At 37.9% G+C, this 22,017-nt stretch overlaps 1 protein-coding gene across 1 annotated transcript in view; it reads left to right on the top strand.

Moving 5' to 3' along the window:
• The window catches only part of gnb1 (guanine nucleotide binding protein (G protein), beta polypeptide 1), a 32,821-nt gene extending 14,113 nt beyond the window's left edge, over positions 1-18,708 (top strand). The window contains exons 2-11 of the mRNA XM_015380204.1: positions 6,479-6,585; positions 6,983-7,021; positions 7,173-7,279; positions 8,947-9,010; positions 9,659-9,821; positions 11,194-11,260; positions 11,686-11,887; positions 12,649-12,865; positions 16,192-16,307; positions 17,458-18,708. Of these exons, the coding sequence (XP_015235690.1) occupies positions 6,529-6,585; positions 6,983-7,021; positions 7,173-7,279; positions 8,947-9,010; positions 9,659-9,821; positions 11,194-11,260; positions 11,686-11,887; positions 12,649-12,865; positions 16,192-16,298 (1,023 nt within the window). The 5' untranslated portion in view covers positions 6,479-6,528 and the 3' untranslated portion in view covers positions 16,299-16,307; positions 17,458-18,708. The remainder of the gene's footprint in view (positions 1-6,478; positions 6,586-6,982; positions 7,022-7,172; positions 7,280-8,946; positions 9,011-9,658; positions 9,822-11,193; positions 11,261-11,685; positions 11,888-12,648; positions 12,866-16,191; positions 16,308-17,457) is intronic.
• The last annotated feature ends 3,309 nt before the right edge of the window (positions 18,709-22,017 follow it).

Below are 22,017 nucleotides of genomic sequence, written 5' to 3'. Positions count from 1 at the left end.
AGGTCAAAAGACTTGAGATATTATATAACCATCAGATTTGGATGTGCCGTTGCTAAGCTAAACTGTTGCTCCATGATAGTTAGCTCACACATGATGGTGCAGAAAACTGTTAGACGGCTGCTTAGGTATTTGAAGCCTGTGTCCTCTAAATGACTCAGGAAGATGATTAATTCTGTTATGTTATAGATATTGTAAATGTAAACGCAAAGCAGTTTTAAGAATGGATAAGTAAAAGTTTAATATTTTAGGGCAGTAAATATCCTCCTCAGCCGGGTAACAGACTTTCGTTATCTAACATTAATGGTATTTGGTGCATCTAGAGTAACTAATGGAGTCTGTGTTTTTGTGACTAAAAGTTGAACATATTTGGCTGAAATCTACCCTTTTAGGAAAACCTATAACCCTGTGTACCCTTACTATGATCAGACTTGAATGCAGGGAAGCTTAGAAGTCTTGCTCCCCTTTACCAAGGGGTTAATTAGCAGCTCCCCTCCCAATTGTCCTCTGCTTGTTCACTCTCATTAGTTTAATCTGGCTGTGTCCTCCAGCTTGCCTCTCTTACCTCTATCCTCTTGTGTGCCAGAACATCTCTCCACCTTCCCTTCTCCTTATGTCATCAGTGTGACAACTCTTGTCTGCTCCAAAAACTACTGCCAGACCCCATTTATAGCATCTTATGATTCATTTCCCTGTTCACATGCTACACTAGTGCTTTTGTTTAGCTTTAATGACTCGAGTTAAATGAGGTTGTGATCCAGCGCTCTAATTTTAACAAGTAAACCAAAGGTTTTCATTGTGGTGTGACGGGAGTTATATCAGTCGCAGTTGCTTTGAATGTACAAATTTAGGACTTCAATCAGGCACTTAAAAAAATGGTGGCAGTTTCCTTTCAATCTGAGTATTCTATTTTAATTACATTACAGTATTGTTCATGTGAATTTGTTGTTACTATTCAATCTGCTTGTATTTTATATATTTTACCTGTTTGCCTGTCACATTGTGCCTAAATTTCCCCACTTAGGGACGTTAAAGGTTATTTCCATTGCATTCGTTCTTATTTCCAAGAAGTTTTATAAATCACTGCCTTTTTTATCTCTAACTTTTAACTGTCCTTTTTAGACGAGGCTGTAAAGATTGGAGTAGTGTGAAAATGAGCTGTGCATATATTTTGGCTGCTGTTTGGGAGAAAGAAATAACAATGAACTCTGTGTCTGTATGGAATCAAATTACACTTCCTCTCTCCTTGTCACTGTTGCACTCGAGATGTGGGAGCCGATAGGAGTGGCTGGAAAATGTGAAGTCTGCTCCGCTCCTCCTCGTTCTCCTCCTCCCCCACCGCCTAACTAAAAATAGCTAGCAGAAAGAGAAGGCAGCAAAGTCGAGGCTCTATCTGTTGCACTGCCAGTGGTTTCTATACTCCCACCACTAGCAAAATGGGAAAAAGAGATTCCTCTGAATCATACCACTCAAGCTAAAGCTGATCACCAATGTGGGGTTCAGCCATTATGCTTTTAAAACAGCATTTTAACAGTTTTAAACCATCAGGATTTTCCAAATTTTGTGATTTGGAGGTGGTATTATCTTGGAGCACAAAGTCTAAAGTGTGAAAGCTGCAAAATGCAACCATTTATTACTGAACAGATTATCTCTTTAAGCGTGCATTTTTGATAGTTTTTGTTTGTGGTTAAAACAGAGGTTAAAACATTGGAATGTTGCTGATAAGTTGCATTGATCACCTGACTTCAGCCATCTGAGCAGGAGTTTCACATTATTTTTAACCCATTAACACCTGATTCAACATTCAGCGAGCCATCATTGAAATGGTTTCTCTGCTGAGAGATTTAGTTTGAATTACTCTAAAGGAAAAGAGTAAAATTATTGTTTATTTACATCTGCTATTAAAATCCTGTTTTAGAATGGATGCAAACATCCCTCTTCCACTAAAAGCTCCGGGCTTTGTGGTACCCGAGTAAGAGGAATCCCGACTTATTCATCACCTTCCTTCTTTTAAGGGCCAATCATGCAAAACTACAAAGTGACGTGGTCGCTGTAAAGAACAGCTCATGTTTGAGCACGATCATAAACACAGCGTAACACACTGTGGATAAAAACACGTGTTTCGATAACTTTCCCACCTCCTGCTGCGCGATAGAATAAGAACAGGCCATTCGCTCTGACTGCAGTCCATGTTGGAGAGCTCTTCTTGGCTATCAGCCTCCAGCAACGATGATGCAGATTCTTCTGTTGCTCCGGCAACCATGCATGACTGTTTTGACTGGCAGTCTCATCCGCTTTTTCTAGTCTTGCTTCATTTTCTCGAGCTTGCCTAGCCCTTGCTTTGTGGTGTGTACAAAGTTTATTTCGCCAGTCTGGTTGGTTGGCGTAGATGCGATCTTTGCGCATTGCCAACTCAAACTCCGTTACATGTCCTCCTTAGCAAAAATGCTTAAAAAAGCCTGGACCTCATCATCCATCAAATGGTTTTAGCTTCTCCTCGTCTGCTCCATTATGCGTCTAAGAAACTAGGCGACGGTAAACTAGACACCTGCAAAAACTATATGTGTGTATTCGCTGTAACAAAACAATGGTTTAAAGATGGTGGGATGGGTGGACTCCTTCTCGACTTGGTGCGGGGGCGCACCATTTTAAAAAACCGAGGAACAACTACAATGGACAACTAGGACGAAAGGTTCATCGAGGAAGTTCGAAATACGACTTTTACGATACCCCGACAAATTGTATAAAGATGCCAAGGTCTCTGCCAAAACGAAGTTCTTGTGAACATCCATGGAAGTTCTCGCGAGTTCTCGAATAGCCACCCCCCCCTTACGCTTTGGCAGGAAACTGCTGTGCGTCCCTAGAATTCCAGACTGATGGTGCTGCCCTTTAGTCTTTGCGACTCCACCCCCTTCAAAAGCCTGCCTAAGCAGAGCAGAGTACGGTGTCCCTTGAGGGACCAAAGCCCCGTGAAAGAGAAGCAAATTAGTCCAGTAATACTGTATGGTAAAGCACAGAGAGTTTGCGGCAGTGGAAAAGGGGATATACCATATCAAGCTGATTAAATGATTAAAGTTATTGAATCTAAAGGTTTGTTGTTTTATCTTTATAATTTCTAATCAAATTTAACTTTGCTCAAGGTTTCATTGTCCTCTTAAATGTTCTGAGCAATTCTTAGCTGTTTATACCAGAAGCAAATCTGATTTCACACTGCAACTGCAGAAACATTAAAACCAAGGTTTACCATAATAAAACAGAATGATTAAAGAGGCGACATGTTACTGTTTTTAGCACCTTATAGTAGCTTTTAGCATCCATTATCATAAACACCTTTAAGAAATCAGTTCCTGATATAAGCTCTATTTCTAAAGGGCTGCCCGGACTCTCTATGATAAAAGGATGAAACATGACCTCTCTGCTGTTTTCAGTATCCATGCAGTCTACTTAAGTCAGCTAATGGTCAAATAGCTCCTTTGCCAATTCAATGAAACGTTCCCAAGAAGAGAACAAATAGACTTCCTGTATCTTGTGGCTCCCAGGGTGGAAATTTACATATTCCTGTCAGTCTCACAGTGGCTAGTGAAACATCATTTGTAATATTTGTCTTTGTTAAAAAAAAAAAAAAGACAAATGCAGCAGTCTAAATGTATTTATTGAAAAACCCACAACCCTTTATAAATGGTGTTAAAGAAATGCATTGTATTGTTTGGGATATTTAATTATCCCAAACAATCCTTCGCTTTTTTTTTATGGGCTACATTTTTTAGGTTAACACATTCTTTAGATACATTTCCGTTATTAAGAAGCCCACAACAGTGATGCCATTAAAAAAAAAGGAAAAAAAATCTACATGTAATGGGATTATTTTAAAAGTTTGTTTTTGTAGAGCTGAAATTTACATCAATCATATCTTGGTATTTTTGTCATTTCAAGCTAGCAGCACAAAAACAAAGTAAACTAATCTAAGGTGAATTATAAATTCTCACTTTCCATTGCTATTACCTGACATTGTAAGGAATTGTTTTAGTTTTTGACTCCCTCTTATATTTTGTCTTTCTAAGACTTCGTAGACCTTTTCTTCTGGTCCAGCAAATGGTTAATATGATCATAACAGCATTTCATCTAAAAGCTCCACAGCTTATCCTTTTTAACCACAAAAATGGATCCATAAACAGACATCTGGCTCCGCTTAGTATCATTAACATCATGCTAGCACTAGGTTTTTTTCCTCTCTGATAATATGCAGATTAAACTTAAAGGAGAATATGCTCTGGTGTTGATGATCAGTCTAACAACAGAACGGCGTTGTGTTCAGCGGTGTTGAACTAAAGCACAGCTGAGCTCTTTCTCAGAAGTGCCCTATCTGAAAGTGATGGTAGCAGCTCTGCTTTATTGTTTCCCCCGACAGGTCTGTGATAGAAACTGTATCTGGGTCTCTGAAATTCACAGGTTCACTGCCAGGGTTTGTAGGTTGATATATTTGCGTGTTTTTTCCACATTTAGCCAGGGTTGGGTGCCAATTTCTACGTCATCTAACGGCTAGGAAAGTTGGTTATAAAACAACCAAAATAGCTTCAGTAGAAAATGGTAAAGCATAAAATGTCAGGAACCCATCAAAGTCTAAAGATGTTTTGCCCTGTTACAAATAAATGTTTCCATAGAAAATTGTTACTTTTTAAATGGCCCCTCATACACAACACACATCCTCTTACTCAGGCATGCCCAAAGTTTGTCCTCCAGGGCTGCTGTCCTGCAGGGTTTAGAGGTTTTCTTTCTTCAGCACAGCTGATTTCCATTGATGGCTAATTAACAGGCTTTTGCTGAACTGAAATAATCAGAATCAGCTGTGCTAAAGCTGAGAAACACTGAAAATCTATAGGACTGCAGCCCTTGAGGACCGACTTTGGACAGTCTAACATTGTGGATACCTCACTGGCACTAAAGATACCAAACTTGTTCTTTACACAGAAGCTACATCCACACTAAATACTGCTGGGGTTTTTTTCTTTAAGACCTGCTAAGTGGTATTTTCAAAGATTAAGGAATATAAGTCATATTTAACAGTTTCTGACCGGCTATAAAGATAAATTGTCAGTTCTGTCACCACTTTGCAGTTAGTCAAAGTTAGTTATTTGTAGAGAAGATGAGAATAATACACTGACATTATCATGGTGAAGATTAGGAGGCGAAGGCACCTTGCTTAGATAGACCCATTTAGAAGCATCGTCCAATCAGGTGGCGGATATAGTCTCAGGCGCATGAAGTGTAAGGTGTTCATTCAGAGCGTCTCATCAGCCTCCAGGACTAAGGACATACATTTAAACCGAGAGACGCAGGGAGGTAAGATAATCTTCAAACATAGATATTACTCTAGCCGACGTGTGTTGGACCGGCAGGTCCTTTCCTTATTTAACCCTGGTTGGTTTTTGTTTTTAAATTGATGGTAAACTTTTTTCCATTTTATGCATAGTGGTTGGAATTGATGGAAGAAGTTAATGACATTGATGGTTCTTTGTTTTAACTGGAGAAACTACACTAAAATAATGTAGATTAATGTGTTTGAAAGTTTTTCGTGTTTTGCTTTTATGGCCTGTTGAACTCATGGCTTTTTATGTTTGCCTCATTTTGCAAAAATGCCTCAAGCTCCTGAACCAAAGACTTGTGGAAACAGTTCTAAGTTTTAAATGTATTTATTTTAAATGGATAGTGAAAGTACAGGTGTTAAGAGGGTCAACCTGAGGATTGGGGTCAGCGAGATGGCCACTGCTTTTAGGATCATCAGCAGGTTTTGTCTTAACCGGATTTGGCTGGAGGAGCTGAATCAACTGTGTCCCAGGATTACAAGAATGACATTGGAGGGCAGTTTAGAGTCTACAGGCCAGAGCATCGACGGCTTTCACCTGCGGCTACAGTGGTGCTGGAGAACCCTGGGTGGTGCTCTCTATATATCTGGATACGTGAATCCTTTGTTTCAGAGTATGTTTTAGCTCAATGTTCATGCGGATTTTTTTAGCACTTTTTTCCCCCCCATAGATCCTATTTGCCATTCAAGGACTCTTAATGGATACTGATTGTTCCAAGTCTTTTGTCTCTGTTTAGTTGAAGAACGAAGAAATTCAACATCTTCCTCAATTTTGTTATCTTAAGCCTAAAGTAGCTCCCTCGTGCTTGTTGCTAGGTAACATTTTCAAGCTGGCAAGGACAAGTTGTGAGCTGCCTCAAAAGTGATTCACATCCACTTTCTGTCTGAGCCACACAGAACTGATGGATGAGAAAATGATTTTTTTTTTTTATGAAACTATTCAGGATTTTATTTCATTTAGGAATTTATTCAGGATAAAAAAACATTTCTGCCATACATGTGATTAGGGACCTAAAATTAAAGTAAACCATGTCATTCAAATGTAACTTAAGTTGGTGTGGCTAAAAAGAAGCAATTTAAGGTTTTGATGCTGAGCTTGTTATTTCGTGTCTTCACTAGATCAGCAAGAGTCTAGGCGGCGGAGCGAAGCGCACCATTAGCAGAGGAAAATGAGTGAACTGGATCAGCTACGCCAGGAGGCTGAGCAGCTCAAGAACCAGATCAGAGTAAGTCCAGGTTCTACCTTTAGTTCAACTCATGATGCAGTTTACTTTGTTGTGAAATTGCTTTGTAGATTTGTGAACCAGATCCACTGCAAAAATAATCTTAAACAAGTTAAAATTTCTTAAAATAAGTGTATTTAATTTGAGTAGGTGAATAAGATGAGCAAGTATTTTTACCCTTGAAAGAAGATCATTAGATGTCATTCACTTGAAACGAGACTAGTTGCTTTTTTTTCCTTAAATGTAAATTCTCTTATTTCACTGGCCAGTTGTCTCATCTGCTCAAATCCGCTTAAATTTTCATTTTATTTTAATGTTACCGCTATAGGCCCTTAAGCCTGTTCAGTTTATTTTGTAGTCGAATGTTTTCTTGTTTTTAAACTGTGTTATTTTGTTTTAGGATGCCAGGAAAGCGTGTGCGGATGCTACCCTGTCTCAGGTAAGAATCATTGCTTGTGATCTTAATAAAGAGGAATACAGTAATTGGCTGTCTTTATTTCTCCACCTTGTTTGCTCAGGGTTCATGACTACTCTGTATCTCGTGCTAATGTTAACGGGTGACCTCCCTCTCTCCTTCTGATCATGCTTAGATCACAGCTAACATCGACCCCGTTGGCCGAATTCAGATGCGCACTAGACGGACACTGAGGGGGCATTTGGCTAAAATCTATGCCATGCACTGGGGAACTGACTCAAGGTAAACTCATTTGGTTTATAACTGAGCCTGTCCTCCTGGTCTGATTCCAGGAAATGAATAGAAAATCTTCTTTTTGATTAAATGTGAAATCACCCACTATAATCTCCTCCAGTTTAAAAGTCTCACCTTATCACGTTATTGCTCACTTTCTGATCAACAGTTGGTGTTACATTAACTCCAGGTTGTGCATACGGAGAATAGTAAAACATTTGGTCGTGTAGAAGCTCACTGGACATGTGCCTGCTGTTTGGTGTCTTGGTGCGGCGTGTTTGTGTGCACTGGGATGTGGCATGAGGGTAGGGAAAATACTCAAAATGGAGTCACCCTTTGTTGAAGACAGATCAACCAGCCTCCTCACTGCTTTTAAAGCCTTTCTTTTTTACTTTTATGCTTTCTAGCAAAGCAGAGCATTAATCAGTGTTGCTGAGGTCATGAAAACCACTACTTCCTGCTGCAGTGGAGTGCTTATGAGCGTCAGGCCTAATGGAGAAGAAAGATACTCAGACCTTTTCATTCAATATTCTGGGCTTGAGCTTCTTCTTGAATCTAAGCAGGGATGGAGTTAAAACAATCTAAAGTCCTGACATCCTCCCTCTGTTTGTCCTGTATTGAATGTTTCAAATTAAGCAGTTACTAAAATAACAAAAGTCAAGTATGTTTTTCATGGGACAAAATCATCCGCATGCCACGTAATACAGTTAACATCCTTTAAAATATTTTATGGCTTCAGGTTTATTTAAGGAAATGGAACAGATTCTTTAAAATAAATACTCAATCTCAGTTATTCCAGTTATCTTTAAACAGCTCCCATCTCATCAACACGTTTCTGCATTAGATGGGAACGAGGCCCTGTTACCTAAGTGATCCGTGAACATCAGCAGGGTGATAATAGTAAAGGGGAACCTCTCAGGATTTTTTTCTCATTTTGATTTGAGCTGTTCAACACGAGGATGTTTTGAACTTAAACAGTTTTAGAGTTTCTTAGATCTGAGCTGAAACCAGAATTAAAATATTGAGATGAATGCCTCAAAGCGATTCATCACCATCTCTCAGCTGATCCGTTGACTCTTTCACTACAGGCTGATCCAAAGGAAACACGTTTTATTACAGGATACCAGAAGCTCCTTGTTTGTTTTATTCTTTGTTTCCTGCTGTAACCTACATAATGTTAGGTTGAAGTCATATCGTGAAAAGTTTTATCACAGTAGAAATGCCCTCCTGTTTTATTTTTCTGCCATCTCGATGTGAACTCATTACCGTCAGTGCTGTAGTTAAGTGGAGCGTAGTCCCTGCAGTCCTTGCTTTGCTCACCGCTGCTCCTGCACCTTTGGGATCGTCTCTGTGGTTACTCTTGTTGGATGGCAGATTACATCCACAGAGAGCACCTGAGAGGGCTCTCTGGACTAAATCTGCTTTTAAAAAGTCTCCATCAGAAAAATATTATTGATGTCTTGTGAGAAGTGGAGAGCAAATAGTCAAAATGTTTCATGTTGACATTAAAAGAAGGTAGAATTGACAGTCTTGCTTTATATTTGAAGATGTTGGATTTATTTGCTATATTCAAACATGATTTTTTTATGTGTTTTTTTTTTTAGATTCTTGAAGGATTTTAATAAGAGAATATATGAAATAATAAATCTTAAATTTATATATTTTTTCTCTTCAAGGCTTTTGGTCAGCGCCTCCCAGGATGGCAAACTCATTATTTGGGACAGCTACACCACGAACAAGGTAAAAGCTGGTTAAAACATGGAGCCGTTCTAACCTGCTCCCCAAACATAAAGCATTTAAATAAAGTCAACATTCAGCCCTATGCAGAATTAGGAATAAATTTAAGGGAATAAATGTAGCTGCATGTGGTCCATTTTTCTAAGGTGCTCTGTAAATTTAAATTCAAAATAAAATAGATTTTTTTTTTAATTCTGGCTTTAAGGGAGGTGAATAAAAACATTAAAGAAATGTTAAATAGGTTACTGTATCATTTAGGATTAGGCCAAAGTTCCTAATAAGTTCTTACCCATCCAGACTAGATGAGCTTTTCCACTGTTACACTGAAATTGAATCACAATATAATCACAGTGATGGATAAAGGCATTTCATTAATGATCAAAGGTGGATTCCTGACCTCAAACACATTTTTTGATACTTTGCCAGGTAAATGGCTCTGACGGTAACCTGATCATCAGAAGAATTATCTCCATATTTCCAGTGTGTGTTTGTTTAAAATAACAGTATGTTATTTATCGGTGTGTAGTGAGCCTTGTGCCCTTGAAAGGTTATTACTGCAAACAGAATTTGTCACATGCCCCCTGCTCTCTTTCTCTTCTCTGGTCCATCTGTCACTGCATACTATCTAATATTAAATCTTTCTTCCTCCAGGTCCACGCCATCCCACTGCGCTCCTCCTGGGTGATGACATGCGCCTATGCTCCTTCTGGGAACTACGTTGCCTGTGGTGGCCTGGACAACATCTGCTCCATCTACAACCTGAAGACCCGTGAAGGAAATGTGCGCGTCAGCCGTGAGCTGGCCGGACACACAGGTAGACCTGATGTTTGGATCACCCTGGTTCTAGTTCAGCCATCAGTCTCTGGATCAAATGGGTTTTAGTTGCAATTCAGTGCTTTGTTTGTTCTATGAAGGTTCTTAAACCTCCAGATAAAGCAGCCAGGAACTGATGATTCATACTGCTGCACATAAAGATTTTTCCAAGTCTCAAACAACCTGTGCTGATGTTTAATTTTATATACAAAGTGTGACTATGTCATGTACAGCGTTCCAAGTTTTTAGGTTGCAATTGGGTAGAATAAATCTGTCAGATTATGAGGTTTAGCTAGAGGGACTTTACATTATTTACTGCACTTTTTTTCTTTTTCATAAATCAAAAATTTTGAAATTGATGGTTAAAATTTCCTAAACATTATTGAAGTAATAGAAATGTAGCATAGATGACTTAAAGTTATGGAGGAGAAACTAGATTTTTTTCAATAAAACTGTTGGAGCTTCTACACTTATATCATCTCTCCTACGCCTGGAAAATGACAATCCAAATTTTTCTAAAATATAGGAATTTTCATATTTTCATTTCACTTAATATTTTGTTACTTTAACCAAAGTTTTAGTCCAACTCCTCAATGGTCTAAACAAGACTTTCTTCCAGAGTGACGTTAAGCTGAACATGTAGTTCTTCACCTGGATCTGGTTTATACTCCAGAGGAAGAATGAACGCATTTCTGCAAAAAAAAAAAAAAAAATATATATATCTATATTCAGTATTATTATTCACCCAATGGTAGCCATCCTCTTCTTGGTGTCATTTCATGATGTGGAGTATACAGAGAATACCCTAATAGGATCATGTTTTGTGTTCAAATTTTTCAAAGGTCACAAAAACCTTTTGGAAAAAAAAAAAAAAAAAAAAAAGAATAGTCTGAAATTGTGAAGAATGTGTAGGAACCCTGCTGGTTTGCTTCTTTCATCCTCATGGTCTAAGTATATAGATTTCCATGCATTAAAGGACCTTAGTATCATCACAAACTAATGAAAGCGTTGAGCACTAAAGCAAGGAGCATTCATCTGATCAGTGTCACATGATGCAGGAAGTGTGTCAGCATTTTAGTCCAGTTCCCTCACTATGGGGAGGGGTGAATGCACTCTGCCAGCTAGTATTGGATGAGTTATGGAAGCGAGCTGTAAACCAGGAGATGCCCTCGAGTGTTTTCATGTTTGTTTGTGGAGAATTGGGCTGTTCATCTCCCCCACATGCAGCTCACTCAGCCTTCTCTGTGGGTGTGATGACTGTTCGGTATCAGGACCCTTCCTCTGTTTGCAGAAAAAGTAACATCCCATCAGTTTGACTTGGAAGTACAGCGAACACCATACCTTAGTTGATCTTTGTGTTTGATTTTGTTCAGGTTACTTGTCCTGCTGTCGCTTCCTGGATGACAACCAGATTGTAACGAGCTCTGGAGACACCACCTGGTGAGTTTGGGGTATTGCATGACTTACATTTCAATGTGAAATCATCAGTATTTAATGTATTTTAGAATAATTTATTGTATGTATCATAACATTCTTAAGATATCATGTAGTTGTAGTTTTTTTCTGTTTTTTTTTTTTTTTGTTTTTGTTTTCTTTTTGTTTTTTTTGTTTTTTTGGTTCTTTGAAATATATTAATCTTAATATGACACCACTTTTACATCCATATTTGATCAAAGAGAGCCGAATAGGGTCGAATAAAACCAAACAGGTTAAAAACTGCTTTTCATTAATTTTATCCGCCAAAAATATTGGGTTTGTTTTATTCCGATAACATTATACCTGCAGTCAGATAGCTGCAGATTTAATTCTGTACTGAATATCAGTTGTTAATAGTACTTTTTTTTTTTTTTTTTTTCCTTTTTCAGTGCTCTGTGGGACATTGAAACTGGTCAACAGACAACTACATTTGCTGGTCACACCGGTGACGTGATGAGCCTCTCCCTGGCGCCGGACAGCAGACTGTTTGTGTCTGGAGCCTGCGATGCCTCAGCCAAGCTCTGGGACATCAGAGAAGGAATGTGCCGACAGACCTTCACTGGCCACGAGTCAGACATCAATGCCATCTGTGTACGAAGAGCGCACAAACACACAAATCATAAATACATGATGGGTCGGGGTGTCTACTGACCATTGGAAGGTGTATGTTTTCACCTGAACACTTGCTGATGCCAGTTTGATGGTGGGAGCACACAGTGATGAGGCGTAGCTCTGCCTCAGTGTCTAGATGGAGCTCAGAGGCAGACAGTATAGCCCGAAGAGAGAGAGAACTGATATTAATTAGATTAATTAAAATGTGGTTATTATCAACCAAATATTTCCAAGAAGTCTTTGCTATTCAGCTAATCTCTATCTGACAAATGATTTTAGAGGCTATTGGTCATTTATTCCCTTTAATATTCAGTTTTTTCATCATTGTGTACCAACTGTGTGTTACCTTTACCTTCTTTTGACGACCATCCATTTAAAATAATGTTTTTCTTATAGTTTGGTGTAAGAAAATGTAGCAATGCAACAGGAATACATTTCTACCAATAGGTTCTTGTTTTATTTTTTTATTAGCCACGTTCTCTTAATAGATAATTAGTAATATATGCCTTTTAGATGTGATTATATTTTATGTCTGATTTAATCCGTTTTACAATCTATCCAATTTAGCTGAAATTAATTTACTGCAACACAATTAATTTTCTCTGCATATTGGATGATTAAAATAAGCTTCTCTCCTACTTCTGCCTCTGAATTTCTCCTATCGAGAAATTAACGTAAAATACATCTAGGTTGTTTATTTTAATAGATATGAGCCCTTATAGTTTCCTCTCCTCTTACAGTTCTTCCCCAATGGCAACGCCTTCGCCACGGGCTCAGATGACGCCACCTGCCGGCTTTTTGACCTGCGTGCCGACCAGGAGCTGATGGTTTACTCACATGACAACATCATCTGCGGCATCACCTCCGTAGCATTCTCTAAGAGCGGCCGCTTACTGCTGGCTGGCTATGATGATTTCAACTGCAACGTCTGGGACACTTTGAAGGGCGACCGCGCAGGTAAGCCGTGCCGCAAAAAATACTGTGGTGAACTTTAACTGAATTTCACCAACTGTTTCAGCCATATATTCCTTATTAGGCCTTATGGTATAAAAAGTTGTGTCCTAACTTCTTCAGTTAGCTCTGTTGTGTGATTCTAAACTGAGAACTTCGGCACCTTTATGATTTCATGTTAGACGTTTAAAGTTTGAAGACATGTTTTATTATATAAACTGGGCTAATCTTTTATAGCTATTTTATTGTTTGATACTTGTTTCTCTCTCCTTTTAAACCTGCAGTATAGTTGATAATTGTGTCGATGTGCAGTACATTTCATTAAGTATGAAGAAAATCCTTAATTTTTAAGATTTGGTTATAAACCAAAAATCACTGTAAGATGTGGAAGTTTAGCTTAGTCAACACATTTTAAACGTGTTTAGTGAGTATACTATTAAGCCCCTTTTCAAAATAAATAAATGTTTTTAAAGTTGACCTAAAGTCTAAATCGCAAGATAAGAGCTCTTTTGGGTTATCCAAACAGTTTCCTAATAAAAAACATTTATTTTATAAATTAACTATGAATTGAAAGATGAAGAAAGTCTTGGCTCTAGTATAAGGAGTAAGATTTTGTTTGCCCTTTTCTAGACCTGTGTAAGATTACATTAACTTATTTTATAGAATCAAAATCAGAACCTACTTGGCAATAAACTTGATTCTGATTATAAGTACCTTATAAATGACTAAGTCAGGATCTTAATTTTTCTGTTTTATTGTGAACAAAATCTGTTCATTTATGAGCAGTTTGTTATTTCTGTAATATATGGTCACGTTTAAACTGAATTGAGGATATACATTTTTTTTTTTTTTAGAAGGAAAGGTTTTCTGGAAGCCTGCAGCTTCTCCTGTAACGGTTTGAGATGTGAAGCATCCCCGGACTTGCATCTTTCCAAAAGCCTGATTTAGAAAGATTCCTGCATAGTCTGATGAAAGAAATACCTTTCTTTTTAACCTTTAAAAAATTTCTAATAATGCTTAATAAAAAGTTCAAGAGCTCCATAATAAAGCCTATCCCTAGTTTTGGTTCAGACGCCACAAAATTAGCCGTTTTCTCCGCTTGATTTTTTGTGTGATTATACATGAACCAGAAGCCTGCTCAGCAGCAGCTACAATCAGAGAATTAGGGATGAATAAGGCCATTACCTGTACTGAGAAGCAGTGATGTAAACGTTTGAAGGCTGTCAGGGTGGAGGAGAGCAACGTAAAGCTGCTAGAAAAGGGACCATAGATACTTTTTTCTTCAAGGATCTTAAAGGTTGAGATCTGGGACTTAAATGCTGAGATAAACGTCTAAACATTTGAGTCTGGACCTTTGTAGTGGGTGGAAAAAAACGTCAGAAAGCTGCTAAAATCAGGAAATGATCTTGGTGAATGAGGTTTTCTACCTTATCCTAGAAATGTTTTAGATAACTGATATTTCTATCATTGTGAGGACTTTTCCTGTTTCTCTGATCCCACTGTCTACATCTTTTTTTTTTTTTACCAAATGCCAGTGATTTGTCATAACGTTAATACTGAAGCTTAACACTTTTACCTCTGGAAAATCTCACTGCTCATTGTTCAGCCACTTGTCAGCATGTCCAAACAGAGCTGTGAAGTGCTATTCAGGATAGGCTGGCCTTTTAAAGCTTCTCACCGTCTCCCATCATTTAAACGCGAGCGTCAGAGATCCCAGGCAGCTGCACGGCTTCATCACTGCAGTTTCAGAAACGAGGTGGAAATTTGAAGCTTTATTTAAGGGCATCATAAAGGCTAGGGGGTTTTTTCTAGGTGGTTAGCTTCTTGGCTTATGATGTACAACAGATCCTCTGAACATAATCACTGTTAGTGTGTGACAGCGCTACGCTTACAGGAATACACGCACATGGTGTTTATCAGAAGAGGTTCTGACCTCTGGAGAGTATAGTGCAGCTTGTTGTCAAGTCAGACTAAAGGTTTAAGCATGAAACAGAAATGCATCATGGGACATTAGCAGGCATTTCAGCAAAAGATGTTTGCCAGAGTTGGAATTTGTCCCTAATAACAAAAGCACACTGAAGCAGTTACAGTGTTGCTGAAATTATGTTTTCCTTTCCAGTCCTTCTGGTAAACCTTTCTGTTTTATCCAAAATCGTTTCATCTTAAGGTTACTTTCAGCTACCACATTTGTGGGGCTATGCATTTACAAAACTGTTCTTTAGTAAGTGTTCCACCATTCAACTTAGGATCCTTTAATGCGGATAATGTTTTACACACCATTTGGTAATGAATCTGAGCAGGCCTCAACTGGATTCATTATGGATTCATGTAAACAGATCAGAGTCCTGAACACTCAGCTTCCTACTGTAATAAATAACTTGGTTTTTACCAGTAGATAAGTTATTCCTGAAAATATTTAGCTGTTTCAAAAATAATTTCTACTTTTCTAACGGAAATATTTTGATTGTCAAGCAGTGTTGTGTTTTTGTGTTTTTTAGCACAATACCTGTAAATATTTAAAAGTTTTGTTTTTCTTCCTTTTTGTATGAAATTCATATCCTGTCAATATTATTAGACTGATAAGATATTGCAGTTCTGGGTATTAACCAGTAGTGATATTGATCCGATACCTTATTGGCACAAAAAGTATTAAATGTTAGAAACGATTTGATCAAGTTGTAAACAAGAATAAAGCAGCAGTACTATGAGGGTAACTGACCCAAAACTGAAGTATTTCTACCTGCAAGACGATACCTGAGATTTTGCATGTAGCTCCATATTGTCCATATTTTTTTAAATTACAATATCCACATCACATCAGGACATCCTCAGTTAAAATAGCTATTATCATTACACTCTAATTATGGGTAATTAATATGTACTTCTTCTTGCACAAAAAAATATATCTGTATTTCTAGGTCACGCTGATTGGTCTGCACAAAGTTGCACATAATCAAAAATCGGCTAATCATCCCATGCAATTAATTTGTTGCATTTGTGTTTGAGGGTAAGAAGGAAGGTAGACAAAGTGTTAAAGTAATTTGAAAGGAGCTCCATAGCTTGCATAAAAAAATAATAATAAATAAAGATGTCGTAGATTGAGAATTTATGGTAGTAGTTGCTGTACATGTGCTTTTTTTTTAAAGTACCGTTTTCTTTTGTTCTTTTTTGTGTGCACTTAAATGTAATTCTCTACATTATAAATTTTGTCCTCCGTTACCAGAACCTGAACGCTGTGCTTCTTTGTCTGATTTATAAATCCTTTTACTTTTCACGTTTTACAGTTTCACATCTGCCGTTTCATTGATATCTCCTGTTTGCTGTTTCTGCAGGTGTCCTGGCTGGTCATGATAACCGGGTGAGCTGCTTGGGTGTGACCGACGATGGCATGGCAGTGGCAACAGGGTCCTGGGACAGCTTCCTCAAGATCTGGAACTAGAGTCCGAAGGTGAGCTTTCCACGAGGAACCAGGAGCGTTCATATCCTGTAACTAAGAAATGAAATGGTCCAAATCAAAGGCTAAAATGTACCGTTTTCTTATCTAAAGGGTAGTATTAAACAGAGCAAATAACCTCTCATGTTTTCAAAAACAAGATCTGGGTGCAGAATTTTATGTTTTATGAAATGACACCAACATCTGGTTAGTGATCACATACTCACTGTAAACCTCAACAAGCCTCTGACCTGATTTGGTATTTGATAACCTATATGAGAAATGGTCGCCATAATTTAAATTAGATGTTTTTTTGTTTGTTTGTTTTTTATCACAGACAGCTTTAAATTATTGTTAACTTAATTAAAACCCAGTAAGTATCTGGGTCATTCCAGATTTCAAAACAAGTTTGGATGCATGTTTGGGAGTCTTTGTCCCACTTGATTCCATTGTTTTTAACATCTAGCTGTTATATTTGGCAGCTGATCAACTCTTGGGTGTAAAACCTAACAAACGCCAATTTATTGACATTATGTTTAAAAAACGTAATCTTTCTCCAGACTCAGTGTCGTTAAAATCTCTCAATGATGCACGGGTAATGTAATGTTTGGGCCATGAAAGGCTTTCAGGCTAAATAGGTTGTTTGATTCTAAAACAGATTCTCCTCTATCCAAGAAATGTACGCAACATATTTAAAAAGGCTTTAAATTTGTGCCTGTTTTTATTCTGCTCTAATTTTGTAAGAAATGTTTTCATGGCTACAAAACATTTATCCAAATATGCTCTTTAGTTTTTAAACCTATTAAAGGTTAACTATTTCTAATTTTTAAGAGTTTCAAAAGTATAAAGCTCATGTTTCATCATACATGTACTGCTGTTAACTTATGATTGTATGTGCTGCCACCTGGAGGTTAGGAGTGAAAGTACAGCATGTTAAACAACAGCCTCTTTTTATATTTAGTTGAATTTGGTTTAAATTCCAATAATCAAGCATTATACAGTTATTATTATTATTATTATTATATTTATCATATCATGATCTGTAAAGTGCCTTGAGATGGCATTTGTTGTGATTTGGCATCATATTAATAATCTGAATAGAATCGGCCTGTGTCGAATAAAGTTGTAACCCATTCTTCATTGTTTACCTTTTTTTCCCTTCTAGATGTCATCCGGACTCCAAAGTTGAGTGAAAGACCATTCCAACATCACAATGTTCATTTTATTGCATATCCAATCTTTTTTGAAAGAAAAAAACACCATGATACTGACTCCAAACACCCCCCCTCCCCCCCTAAAAAAACAAAAAAAAAAACTATCAAGGGCAAAAATTCTCTCCTCCTCTCTTCTTCTCATTTAAAAGAGCACAATTGTCTCACTCATTCAGCTTAGAAAAAAATTACACAAAAAAAGCTTGAGGAATTTAGTGATTTCCAAGTGGGCTGCTGGGGGTAAAACCTCTCCAACAATAGTCTGGTAATGTAATAAATGAAAAATACGAAGCCCCCTCCCACCACTGCTACACCACACAGCAAATGTGTCCTGCATCCTCCTTATGCACAGGTCTGAATGAAGGCAGTGATCTAACTCTTCATGGCTTTTTGACCATGTTTCTTTTGCTTCTCTGTTCATCATTACACTCTGTTGAAGAGAGGTAGATCAGTGAACTGTCAGTTAATGTTTAAAACGAGGATCAAAGCTTTGATTTATTTCCTAGTCTTTAGGCGAATGTTTATAGACCGAGAAGCAAGCGAAGCTCCAGACCGCGTCATCGTAAGCCCAGCTTTATCCCACTGGAGAACAAAGTGAGAGAATTCAGCTTCAACGGGGAGTCCTCAAGCCACATCTCACCCTTCTGTATATTTAGCTCCATGATACTTTAATGTTCCTTTTTATTTTATTTTTTTTTTTTTTTCCAGTGTAGTCCACAGATCTTTGTTTGCACAAAAATTAAACGTTGCATATATAGGATAATGTCTAAAGGAAAAAAGTTAACTAACCAAGCACATGCTGTTTATGATAATGAATGCTTGTTTTTAAAATGTAAAAAAGAAAAACAAAAAAAAAAAGAAACATTTTAACCATTCTTACACCTTTCTGTCTGGCAACAGTGTAGAATAATTAAATGAAGATTAACCCATCAGATCATAATCTACCCTGCCCACCCTTTTCCTTTTTGTTCCTTTATTCCCCCCCTACTTTTACTTTAGCTCTCCCTGGTTTCTGTTGCCCGTGGTCGGGACCGGTGAGGTGATCTGGTTGAGTAGGGACTACCTCCGCTTTAGCCCGGTTGCGCTCCGGATGTTTCTTTTTAACAGAGGGTCCCATTCCGTGCTTGGAAATGCAGTTACTACTCTGTGAATGACATGTTGTATAAATCAATGTTTGAAAATAATGATATTGAAACTTTTTAAGTTAAAAACAAGAAAAAAAAGATTTTTGGTTGTCTGCCATGGGTGGGTTATCTCTTAGAATCGCATGCTGTAGAATTGCTTAAAAGGTGCATATGGAATTAAGTCCTTTTGATGTTTTTCTTTAAGAAAAATAACCTGTTGAATATATCAATACAATGGTATTTATATTTTTTTTCTCTATTTTCCTTTGTTTTTGTTTTTTTCTTTTTGCTACTCTGTGCATACATGTTTCAACTGAAATGTCAAAGCTATGCACTTGAGAAGCAAACCCTGCAACATAAACGGTTACTTGGTCCATTCTTGGGAGGGATTCCACTAATTTTAGAAGTCACATGAATGCTTAAATTGTACACACAAGCGTACATACATTCATTTACCTTAAACACATACAGTCCAAATGGAACAAATCGATTTTCATTCCTTCTGTAGCAAACGAAATTTCCATTTACAGAAACATTTTATAACAGTTTCATTTTTTTTGACCTTTTAATAGAAAATGAGAAAAAAAAATCTTGCAGCATCTGAATGGCAGAACTTTCTGTTATTCCCTTCTCCTTGTAAACAAAACGCTTTTCTTTAGCAGTAGGATCTTTTTTTTTTCTTCCCAACCTGTTATTTTTTTCTCTCTCTCTGCGACATTCTGTACAAAAGAAAATGTGCTGTAATTGTGCGTTAGGCCTGGAGTTGGCAAAAAATAAAACGAATAAAAATATTAAAAATTAATTAAACTTTTTTCCTTTTTCTCTTTCTCCATCAAATAACTGTAGAGCTCTGCACCCCCCTCCCCACTGCCTCCCCTTCACCTTTTGTATTTAATTTTAAAGTCAGTCAGTGTACAACCGAAAGCTGGATGCAAGATAGAAACTATATTAAAATGTACTGTTATTTAAGATGTAATAAAAAGCAGTTTGAGATGACCTGCTGTGTTGAGTGTGATTCACTTAGAGCGATTCCCACTGAAGCTAGAAAACTGCAGACTGTTTGGTTTCCTTGTAATTATGTTAAAGTCAAATAAAGGAATTTCTTATCCACTGTTCCATCAGCCTTGCTCCTCTGTAAAGTTTAATAGTTTCTTTTTAAATACCGTCTTAACATCAGCATGCCAGTAATCCTTTAATTGTATCTCATTTATCTCAGTTTCTTGGCTTCCAGGTAGTTACAGTCTTTATCAGTAATTCACTTATAGGAGGCTGCCAGGTCAGATGCTCCACAAGTCTGTTTTTGGTGGGGGTTAACGTTTTATGCATCTTAGTGCCCTCTACTGGAAAAAGTGAGGAGGTGCTTCTCCAGCTGTTTTGAAAAAAGAATTTTTCATTTATCTGTATTTTTAGTCAATTGACTTTAGCATTGTACTAAAATAAAAATTAACAGAATTTTTTTTTTTTATTAATATATAATACTTCAAACACACCATTAAGCTTTTTTTTTCATGCCTAAAATTTTCAGCAAATGCAATCAATGACTTACAAGACAAATGGGGTTCAGGTTCACAAGCGTTTACAAATAAAGCTGATCAAAGTTAAGCATGTATGTTGTTGGGGGTAAAGCACAGCTTAAACAGTAATAATCCATATTTTATATTATAAAAACAATGTTTTGAGCCTAGGTGATGCAGAGGGAGTGTCAGATGATCAAGGTTCCTGCTTTATCCTGCAGATGTTTCTGTGATGCCAGACTTTTTGGAATTACACAAGCAATGAACCGTTTGAAAACATTGATAAATACTTTTTAAAGAAAGAAAAAAAGGGAACACTTAACACAAAATAACTTCAAATAAATCAAAGTATCCACTTAAGAAGCAACGCTGAATGACAATTTCATTCTGATGTGTGATGGAATAGACAATGGGTTAATATTTTTTGCAATTAGCAAACCAATAAAGTAGTGTTTCTGCTAGTAGGACCACAGCCTTGCTTTCTGGCTGATGTTTTGATCACTTTTGAACATTGGTGGTGCTTTTATATTCATGCTGGAATGAGACTGACTCTACAAACAACACAAGTGGCTCCGGTAGTGCAGCTCATCCAGGATGGCACATCAATGACAGCTGTGGTAGGAAGTTTTGTTTCGTCTGTCAGCATAGTGTCCAGAGGCTCGACGCACTCCCAGAAGACACTGTGGAGGCCTTAGGAGGGCAACAACCCAGCAGCAGGACCGCTACCTCCCCCTTTGTGCAAGGAGGAGCACTGCCAGAGCCCTGCAAAATGATCTTCAACAGGCGACAAATGTGCATGTGTCTGCGCAAACAGAAACCAACTCCATGAGGATGGTATGAGGGTCAGATGTCTACTGATGTGGGTTGTGCTCACAGCCCAACACCAGCAGGATGCTTAGCATTTACCAGAGAACACCTGGATTGGCAAATTAGCCACTGCCGCCCTGTTCTCTTCAGAAAGCAGGTTCACACTGCGTACATCTGGAGACACACCAGAGAGTGATCCACGGCCTGAAACATCCTCCAGCATGACCGGTTTGGTAGTGGGTCAGTAATAGTGTGGGGTGGCATTTCTTTGGAGGGACACACAGCCCTCCATGTTCTCGCCTGAGGTAGTATGGCCGAGATGAGATCCTCAGACCCATGTTAGACCATATGCTGCTGCAGTTGGTGCTAGGTTCCTCTTAATGCAGGACAATAGTAGACCTTATGTGGCTGTAGTGTGTCAGCAGTTCCTGCAAGATGAAGGCAGTGAAGCTATGGACTGGCCTGCCCGTTCCCCAGACCGGAATCTGAGCAAATCTAAGACATCATGCCTCTATCCATCCACCAACGTCATGTTGCACCACAGACTGTCCAGGAGTTGGTGGAGGCTTTAGTCCTGGTCTGGGAGGAGATCCCTCAGGTGACCACCCACCTTCTCATCAGAAGCAGGCTCAGGACATTACATCAAAGTGCAATCCTGCAGTGTGTTTTTCTACTTTAATTTTGTGAATGCCTCCAAACCCAGCCCTCTGTTGGTTAAAAAGTTTTATTTCAATTGTTAATGTTTGTGTGATTGAGCTTTCAGCACATTTGACTTTTTACAGAACAAAGTATTCAATGATATTATATATATATGAATATTTCATTCATTCGCATCTAGGATGTGTTATTTGACTGTTCCCTTTATTTTTAGGAGTATATAAATGCCTATATTTTGATGCTCTGTAAATTAATGTATTCACAGGGTTTCCTCTTATCCACTGACTGCTCAGCTCTGCATGAGTAAGCCCATACAGAACCTGGATCACGTCATGGTTTTGCATTTTGATGGTTTAATTGTGAATTGATCTTTACAGTAACTTATACTTCAGGTCAAACTTTTATTTAATTA

This window comes from Cyprinodon variegatus, unplaced genomic scaffold, assembly GCF_000732505.1.
Source record: "Cyprinodon variegatus isolate N-32 unplaced genomic scaffold, C_variegatus-1.0 Scaffold209, whole genome shotgun sequence".
Lineage (NCBI taxonomy): Eukaryota > Metazoa > Chordata > Actinopteri > Cyprinodontiformes > Cyprinodontidae > Cyprinodon > Cyprinodon variegatus.
This window is presented reverse-complemented; position numbering and strand designations above follow the sequence as displayed.